Source organism: Alosa alosa, chromosome 23 (assembly GCF_017589495.1).
Source record: "Alosa alosa isolate M-15738 ecotype Scorff River chromosome 23, AALO_Geno_1.1, whole genome shotgun sequence".
Taxonomy (NCBI): domain Eukaryota; kingdom Metazoa; phylum Chordata; class Actinopteri; order Clupeiformes; family Clupeidae; genus Alosa; species Alosa alosa.
Genome location: NC_063211.1, coordinates 1,665,521 through 1,678,533, shown reverse-complemented (window position 1 = coordinate 1,678,533; position 13,013 = coordinate 1,665,521). Strand labels below are relative to the sequence as shown.

Below are 13,013 nucleotides of genomic sequence, written 5' to 3'. Positions count from 1 at the left end.
ATTCATAGCCTACATCCTGATTTGTGTATATTGAGGCAATGATTCCATGCAAAGGCTTGGGCTTCAGGGCCCCCTGACCCCCTGGGCCCGGTAGGCCCGTGCAGTAATCCATCCCTCGCCAGGCTAGCATTCTTCAGTATATCTCAATAATGGATCTACTATATATATATATATATATATATATATATATATATATACGTATGTTTTCATGCACTGGTAATTTTGGAATTTGGAATTGCATTTAGTTGCTTAAATTAGCATTTTTGGGATATTAGACAGACAACTATTGAAGTTAACCTCAAATTTCTATAATGTTACTTTTTTAACAATATTGTGTGGGAAAATATTGTTGTACTTTGAAAGTATATGTGGTTACAAATGTGTTTACCTAATTCATGAACGCTTATGTCTTTCAACCATGCATATAGAAATGATGAGGCCTAAAACATTGTAAGTTGTAAATTGTAATTTTTTTCTGCTTAATATGTAGAAACTGAGTTTGAAATGGCTGCATGAGGTTATATTAAAGTCAGTTTGGTTTTTAAAAAAATATGATGGGTCAAAATGTGCTCTATCAAACGGCGACCTACAAAACTTCGGCCTGACTCAGCCCACTTTGTTCGTTTGACTTCGTTCTGGCCACAGTGTGCATTCACTATCGGCAAAACAACATGTTGTCAAAATATGTATTTTTCAGGGAAGAATATTTCAGAACAATGCAAAACTGCATCCTGCACATATCACAACAGGATGGCTCCATAGTAGAAGAGTCCAGGTGCTAAATTCTGGTCTGCCTACAGTCCAGATCTCTCCCATTTGGTGCATCATTGAACGAAAAAAACCCAGCCTGCTGAGCAGCTGAAATCCTTTATCATGCAAGAATGGGACACAACTCCAGCAACTGGTCAACTCAGCTCCTCAGTGTTGAGAGAATGGGACAAAACTCCAGCAACTGGTCAACTCAGCTCCTCAGTGTTGAAAGAATGATGTTAAATGAAGAGGTGATGCAATACAGTGATAAACAGGCGTCTGTCCCAACTTTTCTGAGACATGTGGCTGGCAGCTGGCAATTCAAAATGCTTAATATTTTACAATAAACTGTACATTCCTCTGTTTCAACAACTGCTATGTCTTTGCACTATTCTCTGGTTTGGATTTTTTGCAAATCATAGCATTCTGTTCTTTTTTACATTTTACACTTTACACAGCATCCCAACTATTTTGGAAATGTATTTGTGTGTGTGAGATATATATATATATATATATGTGTGTGTGTGTGTGTGTGTGTGTGTGTGTGTGTATACGTATACTAGTGTGTGCATGTGAAGATTCACCTTTAACGACCTGTGAGTTCTCACGCTCACTATTGTGTCTGTAGTGTGTCCCTGTTAGCATGTCCTGATCCGACGTAAGTGATCTCTCCCTGCAGAAATGTCCTCAGACTCACTCCGTGGGCTCCAGCACTTCGATTAATGCCAACACGGCTTCCAAGGGCCAAAGGCATGTCCACGTCCCAGAATGCAAAGCAACCGGCATCACTGTGGCTGCCTGTAGCCCCTTCCAAATGAAAGTGTGTTTGAGAGTGTGTGTTGGAAACTGAAAGAAAGACAAAGGGAAATGCTCATACAGATTGTTTCCCTTTCTAAAAAAAGAGAAGGAGATAGAGAGATAGAGAGAAACAGAGAAAAAGAGTGTTCTTATTTCATTTGGCTGGGCTTTGGCTTCTCTCCTTGTCTCTCTCACTCTCTCTTTTCTGCCTCTTCTTCTCCTTCTCTCTCACCGGGGAATGTCTTGTCAACAAACCTTTTCTGTGGTGTGGTGCCCGCGGCTTGTGTTTTGACAGCGATCCTTTTGTTTGGATTGTGCCCCGGTGCTGATCTGAATAACAGCCTGCGCTCTGTTTTCTCTGGGCCAGAGACAATATTTTCTTAAGGTGTTGCTCATCCTCTTCTTCTTCTGATCTGTTCTTACAGACTGATGGAGACATGCAGAATCTGTCTCTTCCATGACTCCTTTTCCCCACACAAATAAATACCCCCCCACACACACACGTCACATACAGCATACACACACATACACTCTTATACACCTACTTTCTTTTTGCACTATTTCCAATATACCTATCTATTTGCACTATACCATAGTACACCTATGGTGGAGGTGCATACAGTATAGACTCCTTTGACATACACACACACACAGCATATATACTTACACTCTTATACACCTTCAATACCTTGAATACACTTATGGTGGAGGATACACTCCTCGGACACGGTTTCTCCTTGTTCCATCTCGACTCGGCTGCCCCTTGCTTCCAAATGGGATGTTGATACAGAAGCCCCAGGACTGGGAAACGTTAACAAGGATCAGAGTGGAGCACAGTGAGGGCAGCTTATGAAATATCTTACAGTATTATACAATGGAGTCACTGGAGTTTCTCACAGCGCCAACTGTGCAGAGAGATATTTTATATGCCCTGTGGTAGCCTACCCTACAGCACTTCCATTCGTTGTTGAGTCGTGTCGATGCCATAAATGTAAATGTTATCATGAAGGATCACAGGAGAGACAGAATGTGCTTTTAAAATCTGTGGCACTGCCTAAGGGAATGACAGCTCTGTCATGGAGGTAGCAGCCTATGAACGTTTGAATTACGATGATTCTTGGCACACACACACACAGACTTTCACCCGATCATTCCTACATGAGAACAACTTCCCGTTGACTGAGGGGGGAAAAAAATCAGCCTTGCTGTCGTCAGACTCCTTTGCTCATTAGTGCTTTGCTAACACGACAGGCATTATGTGGTTGGTGCACTTCTTATGCCAGACCGCAATCTCCCCAAAGAATGCAAGACTATTCTATACTTAATGTCATATCACCAATAAATGCACTAGCCAGCAAGCGGTTTCAAAGCTGAGAACCAAGGAACTGTGCAGTAAAAACATGGGGCACAATATCAACCGCATAAGAATAGGCTAAATCGTTAAATTAGTTGGGTGTTTGTTAAACTGGGAAGCGAGAGAGACAGAGAGATGGAGAGGGAGGGAAGGAAAGTTGCAGAGAGAGAGAGAGAGAGAATTCCAGTGAGGGACATAAGCAGGGATCAATTTCTCCCTTCAAGCATCTGCTGGCATAGTCTGCATAGCCAGAATTAGGACCGGGTAAGAAGTCAAACCCATGGGTCATCACGCGAATGCCTTCATCTCGCAACATTTGGTGCCTCTCGTTTTACAGTTGACAACACTAGGCCTACTGTTGGCCGGCAAATGGTAGTCTGCTGCCCCCCTTTGGCTCCTATATGTTACTACAACAAGGTCGAACTGGCCTAACATAATTTATCGATGAATCAGAGCATAGAAAGGAACAGAACGTCAGTGAGTTTAGACTGCCAATAATGTTATAATGTATAATGTATGTGGATTAAATATTTGTGGTGTGCCACATCTGATGAAATATTGAGTGAGGCAACACCTCAGTATTTTCCAGCAGATTTATGTTTAATTCTGATTTGCATCCGATGAAACTTGAATGAAATGGGGGGGAAATGCTAAGTTTCCCAGTAATTTAGGCTACTTTGATAAGACCAGCAGTGAAAATTCAAGAATAGCCCTAAAGTTACATTTATGTGTAGCCTAGGCTAGCTTACAGATGGACCACTGACTGGAAGATTGGAACTCTCACACCTTAACACACATTAATTGTTTCTTCTACCAACCATTAAGCAGGACCATGTTTTAAGACTAGGTGGGAGCAGCTAACTCTGAGGACGTAATGTAAGATCAAGGTGACAAGGTTGTAACTAACTGACTTGGCTGGCTAGCAAGTGTTTTTGTTGTGTTTAAGGCAAAAAAAAAAAACAGACTGGTGAACTATTACACTTGCTTCTTAGCACACTAACTGTTAGCTAATGTTTGTGTTATTGTGCTAACATTAACGTGCATGTATTGTGCTAACTTAGACAGGTGCCTGGCCAAGCAAACAAATTTAAGTTTGTTGTTATATATTTTCTGGGGCTTGTAGTACATAGCTTTCTGAGTTTTACCTAGTAACAAAATCTAACCTACTAACATTACTGTGTTTATGTTTAAGGAAAAGGCTAACATTACCATGTCAATGCTAGCCCCATTAGCTTAAAGTTATTTTTACACTGCTCCTCCACAGGGCATTTCTCGTTACATGTTTGTGTGCTAAATTATATTAAAATCGAAGTATTAACTGGTGCCAGAAAACATGTTTTCAATATTTTAGAAGTATATGTGGTGGTTGTGCTAGGTGTCAGTTGGCTTTCTAGTACACACAGTGTTTCACCTCTACGAGACATGCATTCTATGCTTATAGCTTCTATGCATTTTGTGTATAGGTTACAGCAATATCCTACCAATAAAATAAAATGTCTAACTTTATCTTCTAACTTACCAATAAAATAAAGTTTCTGTGGACAGCTCAAAAGCAAGTCAGGGCCAATTCAAAACAGAGCCTCAAGGTAAGAAGCCAAACATGCTCCTTCAAACAGGTTTACATAATGGCCAAGCTGGTGCTGATGCAAGGTAGGCTATGAAGGGTTTCTATGGGAGAGCTTGAACTTTAGTTAGTTTACAGGCTACCCAGGCCAGGCCATTCCATAGTTGACTTTCAGGGCCATTTGACAATCGACCACACCGCTGTCCCGTCATAAAATAAATAACTTTGCAAAGCAGACTCTTTCAAACCTGATTCAGAATCTTTGATGAGGATGGTGTTCGTCAGTCTCCCCATGCTGTGAAAGTATGTGTGACTCTTATCAGGTTTGTAATCTGTAGCCCAACTGGTGCTGTGTGTGATTTAAATTTCCATTTAATTCTTGTGGTTTTGGCAGATGGCAGAGAGTGATGAGGAATATCGTAGCCATCGGAGGAATAAGTTTGACCATGAGAGGGGCGACTACGGTCCTTCTCGGGAGAGGGAGTTTCTGCGGAGAGACCACCACAAAGACAGGTGATTGAGAAGAAGAGAATGCAAAGGTCTAATAGTGGGGTAAAAATAGTCACAACGTTGTGGCTGAAATAATTATACAGTAGTGTTAATACTCTTGGGGACCTAATTTGTTTGTTGGGCAAATTGCAAAGTTTGGTGGGCAGCAAGCAAAGGTCTTGCGTATGAAATCTATCGTGTGGCATAGAGGAGCATTGATTGACTCATCAATGTTTGTGCTTCAGTGTTTTGCCCATGATGTTAAACTCATCAATGTTTGTGCTTCAGTGTTTTTCCCATGATGTTAAACTTGCAAAGTGATTTTGTCTAGTTATTAAATTAGCTTTAGACTAGTTAGAATTTTTTTTCAGTTTGCCCATCAATGAAATTAGGACCCCTGGTTTGGAAAATAAATAAAACATTAGTTTCTTTGTTTGAACAGCATGCATACTTTGTGTACTCAAGCACTATCTAGTTTACGAGGGCATATGAGTCAGGTCTGTTTCGTTTGTTTTATTTTGTTATTTTGTTTCAGTCTGAATTAGGGACCGATTGAGAAATTTTGGGATACCGATACTGATTTAGAAAATAACAATTTGGCCGATAACCAATGCCAATACTGGTATCTTTTTCTTTGTTTGTTTACTTTGTTTTTGTTATTAATTATACCCTTTAGTAGAGTGGAAAGAAAAAATATTCATAACAAAAATAACTGAACAATTTTCAAGTCTTTCAGGCCTTTATAGCACAACATTTAGCCTACCTAGTGCAGAATTGATGCAGCATAACAGATAAACATCAGCCACTGCCATTGGTAAATGTCATATAAATTTGCCGATAGCCTACTGTATATCAGTAAACAAGGCCGGTATTGGAGGATATATCGCTGCATCCATAGCCTGAACGGGTTCCCTCTTCCTGTTTTGACTTCTCACTTCCTGTTTTGACTTCTCACTTCCTGTTTTGACGTCTTGCTGTGGCCGCTGGCACAGAAGCCGGGAGCGGAACCGGAAGGAGCAGCGACGGCATGAGAAGAGTCGTAGCCACCGCAAGAAAGGTCACCGACACCATGAGCGGGGTCACAGAGAGCGGGACCACAGCTACTACGAGAAGAGCAGGCGGCCCTCTCCTCCTGAGCAGGACACAGGGTTCCATCCGCCGCCTAGACGCATGAGAACAGACTGGTGGGTGATGGGAAGTCCTTATAGGCTCCTTTAAAGGAGAATTCTGGTGATTTTTCACATAGATCTCTGTTTTTCAAGGTCACCGAGTACAATGAACATGAACATGCCCCCAGAGTGCAGCACTGTAGCTGCCTGGTAGCTCTAGCTGTTGGCTGCAGCAACTCAAGCTAGGTGACCTCAAGAAACAGAGATCTATGTGAAAGATCACCAGCATTCTCCTTTAAAGGAATACGCCAACATTTTTGGAAATTAGCTTTGCCTTGGCCTGAAAGAGAATATAGTTCCAAGTATGCATATGCTTAGAAAACACTGTGTCTCATTTTGCATTGGTATTTATACACATTGGTTGGGTTTCTGCTTGAAACGTTCAAAACCAACGCAGATACATTAAAATGTCTTTAAATGACTTTAAAACTTATATATATTTAACATTTTTCTTTGTTGCCAAGTTACCATTAGCTCAGTGTGGTTTTATGTGCCACTGGAAATGCTTCAGGAACGCAAGTGTTTATTTCTGCAGTTGATAGGGTCCATAGACTCCCTTAACGTCTCAGAACGCAAGTGTTTATTTACGCAGTTGATAGGGTCTATAGACTCCCTTAACGTCTCAGAACGCAAGTGTTTATTTCTACAGTTGATAGGGTCTATAGACTCCCTTAAAGGAGAATTCCGGTGTGATATTGACCTAAAGTGTGTTGAAACATGATACCGAGTGTGAACGTATGTCTCATAGCCCATCTCGGCTTGTCCCTTGCACTCTAAAATCTGGCGCTAGTTAGCCGATGCTACCAACAGCTTTTTCAATGGTGGTGCTTCGGCATCGGGCTAGCCATGCAAATAAATCACTGTTTTACACCATTTACGAGGCTCAATGTATCTCCACACTTCATTGGTAGACTTCCGAGGGCCCTGACATTTAAAACGAGACATTGAGAACTTTGAAAAAGCACTGGTAGTTTACTTACAAGACGATTTATGCAGACAGTATCTTCAATGGTTTAGCGCTTGCAGCCATCTTGAATTTAGTCACGCATAAGTCGAAATGACGAGTAAGAATGAACAGGTATGATAAGGGATCAGATTCCAAAAATAATTCAGTGGAAATGCATGGATTCCAGTTTCTTCCAGTAGCAGCAACTAACTGATTAAAAAAGCAATAATTGCATGAAATACAGCTTGTTCAGGAGTCTCGAAGCTCGAGTCCGAGTCAAGTCTGAAGTCTTTTGAGTGGTTGCAAGTCAAGTCTGAAGTCACTGTCCAAGTCACAAAGTCCAAGTCCCCATCTTTTTTACATTTCTATCCCTTCATTCTCTTTAATTCAAGTTCACAGCACGAAGCTGACATGAAGAGCATGCTTTATTAAGAATCAAAAAGATGCGTGGCACCGCTCTAGATGTGTCATTAAATTAATTGTGCTATTTCGCGAGGTATAGAGATCTTTCGGTTTCACACACAAAGGTCACTTAACTGTTCTTCATATCCTAGTTGTCTCTGACAAATTGAAAATAATGAGCGTAGGCTTATGTCCATTCAGTCAGTTGCAGCCAGCCACAGTCATCTTCAACCAGTAACAGGAGATACGTTCTGCTATTTGCTCAGTTGTTTGCGAATATGTATCAAAACATAACACCACTTAATTTCAGGTTAAAATGCATTGTAATGCGTTACTGAAGTTTGTACCGAAAATAAAATATTACCCAATAGTTTTTTGTAATGCCTTATATTACTGCGTTACAGCAAAAAGCAATATATTACAGTAATTACATTACTTTTGTAACTTGTTACTCCCAACAATGCCCTTAACGTCTCAGTCCTGATTCCTCTTATCTAACTCTGGGGTAGATGGCAAAAGCAAAAAATGTAATTTCCCAAAAAGGTGCGTTTCTTTAATGATCTAAAAGAAAGGCCCAAATGAATATCGATTTCCGATGTGTAAGAAAGATACAGGAATGGAATTTGAGCCCCCCCCCCCCCTCCATGTGATGCAGGGGGGATGTCGGTGGGGAACCTTGCCAGAGAGGGGGTGATTTTAGGGACAAGCTTGAAGACAGGGGGACCCCTTGGGGCCAGAAGCTTCTTCCAGGCTGCAGAGCCATGATTTTGAGGAAAGCTTGATTCTAATTTGGCAGTAAGTTGCATTTAAATTTAAAGGGTTTGTCCATATCATTCATTTACTGTAGCTGTCTGTGGAGTGTCTCTGCAGGCATCTGATTGGATGTTTAGCTCAGATATAAACAGCCTTCTGCTTGGATCGAAGACCCTCCTTTAAATGCTAATGCGGCATTCCAGACAACTTGGAGGTCAGAGGTCAAGCTGAGGTAGTTGGACTTCCCCCAGTTTAGAAGTGGGAACTCCACTTCCCATTCCATTTTGTTCCACCAGTAGGATGTCAGAATTCTTGACCTCCAAGTTTGTCTGGAAATGAAGTCGGGAGATTACAACTATGAAATATCCAACCTTTAAAGCATCTGGAATGCAACACAAGCATTTGACATTCCGTGATCATCAAAGTCTTCCTCCTGGTTGACACGCACGTGGTGTGTTGCTGGCGTTCTGTGTTGTGTTTCTGGCGTCCTGTGTTGTGTTTCTGGCGTCCTGTGTTGTTGTGTTTCTGGCGTCCTGTGTTGTGTTGCTGGCGTCCTGTGTTGTTGTGTTGCTGGCGTCCTGTGTTGTGTTTCTGGCGTCCTGTGTTGTTGTGTTGCTGGCGTCCTGTGTTGTGTTTCTGGCGTCCTGTGTTGTTGTGTTTCTGGCGTCCTGTGTTGTGTTGCTGGCGTCCTGTGTTGTGTTGCTGGCGTCCTGTGTTGTGTTGCTGGCGTCCTGTGTTGTTGTGTTGCTGGCGTCCTGTGTTGTGTTGCTGTGTTGCTGGCGTTCTGTGTTGTTGTGTTGCTGGCGTCCTGTGTTGTGTTGCTGGCGTCCTGTGTTGTTGTGTTTCTGGCGTCCTGTGTTGTGTTGCTGTGTTGCTGGCGTCCTGTGTTGTTGGCTGGCGTCTGTGTTGTTGTGTTGTTGTGTGTGTTGTGTTGCTGGCGTTCTGTGTTGTTGTGTTGCTGGCGTTCTGTGTTGTTGTGTTGCTGGCGTTCTGTGTTGTTGTGTTGCTGGCGTCCTGTGTTGTGTTGCTGGCGTCCTGTGTTGTTGTGTTTCTGGCGTCCTGTGTTGTTGTGTTGCTGGCGTCCTGTGTTGTGTTGCTGGCGTTGTGTTGTTGTGTTGCTGGCGTCCTGTGTTGTTGTGTTGTTGGCGTCCTGTGTTGTTGTGTTTCTGGCGTCCTGTGCTGTTGTGTTTCTGGTGTCCTGTGTTGTTGTGTTGCTGGCGTCCTGTGTTGTGTTGCTGGCGTCCTGTGTCGGCAGGTTTGGTGGCTCCCCTGATGGCGCCCCTGGCCGCCCTCCCACGGGGCTGCAGAGCTTTAAGGAGTTCCTGCTGCGTCTGAACCCGGCAGTTGGGGAGGTGGACGCGGTCAGGTGCTACAAAGAATACAAAATGGCCTTCAGCAGGCAGCAGATGGAGGCCTTCTTCCTGGCTCACCGAGACGAGGAGTGGTACGGTGGCGCTGAGTGTTATTTGCAATATTTTGTTATGGTAGTATTTATTGTTACGTAACAGGGAGCTACACCGGGGACACGTCACCGAAGCATTCCGTTTGCGTAGCGTTGGCTGCAACAATTAGATTCCACTATAATCAATGGAACTGGCTACATCAGACGTAATAGTGGCACGTACGTTGGAAAAAATTAAACAGTCTTCTAAAACCTCTGCACTGTAGCAGCACCAGGCATTCCCATACATCCCATGCGTCAATAAAATGTGTTAATGTTTTTATGTGTCGGATGGTGGGGGTACATGAGCCAAATCAGGATGTAGGTGGGGGTACATGAGCCAAATCAGGATGTAGGTGGGGGCACATGAGCCAAATCAGGATGTAGGTGGGGGTACATGAGCCAAATCAGGATGTAGGTGGGGGTACATGAGCCAAATCAGGATGTAGGTGGGGGTACATGAGCCAAATCAGGATGTAGGTGGGGGTACATGAGCAAATCAGGGATGTAGGTGGGGTACATGAGCCAAATCAGGATGTAGGTGGGGTACATGAGCCAAATCAGGATGTAGGTGGGGGTACACGGGGGAAAACCGCTGGCTTAGTCCAAAGAGCAAAAATGAGCATAATACAAAATAAACGTTTTCCTAGCAGACGTAGTTCTGGATTTATGAAAGTTAATAAATTCAGGAGAATAAAAGAATATAATGAATAGAATCCTGGTTTTATTACTGTTTTTTTTTTTTTTATGTTGTACCTTTGTGATTGTACCTGATTTGCTGTGTCATGGCGTGATTGCCGTGCAGGTTCCGTCTGAAATACCACCCAGAGGATATTGAACGTCGGGACGCTGAGACCCATGATGCATTGCAGAAGAGACTGGATGTTTACATGTATCTCAGGGGAAAGGGCTGGTTCGATAATATCTCCCTGGACATTCAGCAAGCCTCAGCCATCATAAAGGTGTTAGATGCAGGTATAGCTATCTGTAATAATCCATGATATTTATATTATTTTTAATCAATGCCTCGGCTTCTTGTGGTAGAGCACACCTTGCCTGGCCACTGAGGATTCAGTGTTGTGGACTCTGTCTATGTAGAGCGTAATTGTTAGCAATGTAGGCTGTGTTTGAAAGTAAATTTGACATGATGGAGAGTGAAATAAATAATCTGAAGTGAAATGAATATCAACGGAGAAATAATGTATTAATGTATTTATATTTACCCAGCTTAAAGGAGAAATCCGCCAATTTTTCACATAGATCTCTGTTTCTCGAGGTCATCGAGTACTGTCAATAGAAAAAAAAAATGAAAACAGAGTGTAGGTTTTACTCTGGAGGGCTCAGGTACATGCCCCCAGAGTGAAGCGCTATTGCTGCCTGGCTGCTTTAGCTGCTGGGAATATCAACTCGATCAAACTGATTGGTTTAATTTTTTTTTTTTTCATACCGACAGTACTCAGTGACCTCGAGAAACAGACATCTATGTGAAAAATCGGCAGATTTATCCTTTAAAGGAGAATTCCGGTGTGATATTGACCTAAATTGCATTGAAATCTGATACCGAGTGTGAACGTATGTCTCATAGCCCATCTCGGCTTGCCATCCCCTGCACTCCGAAATCTGGCGCTAGTTAGCCGATGCTACCAACAGCTTTTTCAATGCGGGTGCCTCGGGCATAGGGCTAGCCATGCAAATAAATCCCTGTTTTACACCATTTACGAGGCTCAACGTATCTCCACACTTCATGATTCAATATCACACCGGAATTCTCCTTTTATGTGGACAGGGCCTAAATATTAACTGTGTTGTTACTGTCTTCCTGCCTCAGTCCAGATAAGGTTTGAAGGGGGAACAGGGAATGACCTGCGGGCTCTGGAGACGCCGGGCAAGGGAGAGAAGGAGAGAGGGATGGAGAGAGAGAAGGAGGGAGGAAAGGAGAGAGGGAAGGAGACACCTCCATCTGAGCCCCAAAAGCAAGAGGAGGTACACACTGTAGATGCAGAGCATAGACTTGCACCCAGGGCAGAGAAGGTGTGTCTGTGTGTGTGTGTGTGTGTGTGTGTGTGGGGGGTGCTGTGTGTGTGTTTTGATTGTCTGAAACATCATTACAGTTGCTTCACGGATAACAGTAGTTGGGCTTGTCGGCTGAATTTGACTTCACTGAAAATTAGTAAATGGTCTTCTTTTGGAACAGCTCCAAGATGTGTTTGTAATGTTCTCTCACTCACTCACTCACTCACTCACTCACTCACTCACCCATTCTTCACTCACTCACTCACTCACTCACTCACTCACTCACTCACCCATTCTTCACTCACTCACTCACTCGTTCACTCACTCTCTCACTCACTCACTCACTCACTCACTCACTCACCCATTCTTCACTCACTCACTCACTCGTTCACTCACTCACTCACTCACTCACTCACTCGTTCACTCACTCTCTCACTCACTCACTCACTCACTCACTCACCCATTCTTCACTCACTCACTCACTCGTTCACTCACTCTCTCACTCACTCACTCACTCACTCACTCACTCACTCACTAGACAGTGTGTGCAATATGAGGGATTAACTAAGGGGACAAGTGGAGTCGGGGGTTATTTATTTTGGATGTTATGGGGCAGAGGGACGTGAGATGGAGTCGGGGGTTATTTATTTTGGATGTTATGGGGCAGAGGGACGTGAGATGGAGTCAGGGATTATTTATTTTGGATGTTATGGGGCAGAGGGACGTGAGATGGAGTCGGAGCTACACTCACTGACTTCGTCCTCATCAATGTGCTTACCAATGTTGATGCGCTGGATATTTCTCTCTGTGGCATGTGGGTTTTCTGTTGGTGCGTATCTGCATTCATGTGTATTAGCACCTTAGCACCGATTAGCCACCCGCCAAATGCTGGTAAAATATGAAAGTGGCTGGTAGATTTCAGACACAAAGTAATAATTTCATATCGAGTGGCTGGTGAATTTGACCACAAATCTGCTAATGTTAATGCTTTGTTGTTAATGCTTGATTCTCCCTGTTAGCACACACAGCATGTTAATGCATGTATTGTTAATGCATGATTCTCCCTGTTAGCAGGCCAGGAAAAGGAAGCACATTGATAAAGTCAAAGTCAGTGAGTTTAACTCCGCCTCCGTCTCGCGTCCCTCGGACCAATCAGCTGAGAGGGAAGCAGACAGGAAGAGAGAAAAGGAGAACATGTTGCATAGAGAGTTGACGGAGAAGAAGGACCAGGAGGATGACAAGGAGAACAGAGGTGGATTGTGCACGTCATTCCAGAATTATTCTGATCCAGAAATAGCCATTCATTCATGAGAACAAACATCCGGGAACATTGG

General features: G+C 43.2%; 2 protein-coding genes across 2 annotated transcripts in view; both read left to right on the top strand.

Annotated features, from left to right (window-relative positions):
• Positions 1–3,325: 3,325 nt before the first annotated feature.
• On the top strand, positions 3,326–8,254 carry LOC125288917 (serrate RNA effector molecule homolog). Its single transcript, XM_048235623.1, has 4 exons — positions 3,326–3,379; positions 4,861–4,979; positions 5,948–6,139; positions 8,128–8,254. The coding sequence occupies exons 1-4, from the start codon at positions 3,347–3,349 to the stop codon at positions 8,252–8,254; spliced, it is 471 nt and encodes a 156-aa protein (XP_048091580.1). The 5' UTR covers positions 3,326–3,346.
• A 1,158-nt stretch (positions 8,255–9,412) lies between these two features.
• LOC125288915 (serrate RNA effector molecule homolog) overlaps positions 9,413–13,013 on the top strand; it is a gene marked incomplete at its 5' end in the record, with an annotated part of 12,042 nt that continues 8,441 nt past the window's right edge. The window contains 4 exons of the mRNA XM_048235622.1: positions 9,413–9,669; positions 10,472–10,641; positions 11,495–11,697; positions 12,751–12,931. Coding sequence (XP_048091579.1) covers positions 9,413–9,669; positions 10,472–10,641; positions 11,495–11,697; positions 12,751–12,931 — 811 coding nt within the window. The remainder of the gene's footprint in view (positions 9,670–10,471; positions 10,642–11,494; positions 11,698–12,750; positions 12,932–13,013) is intronic.

Coding starts and splice junctions, on each gene's coding strand:
- LOC125288917 (XM_048235623.1), top strand. CDS start 3,347: ATGAATCAGAGCATAGAAAGGAACAGAACGTCA. Junction 3,380..4,860: donor TAGAAAGGAACAGAACGTCA/GTGAGTTTAGAC, acceptor TGGTTTTGGCAG/ATGGCAGAGAGTGATGAGGA. Junction 4,980..5,947: donor AGAGACCACCACAAAGACAG/GTGATTGAGAAG, acceptor CCGCTGGCACAG/AAGCCGGGAGCGGAACCGGA.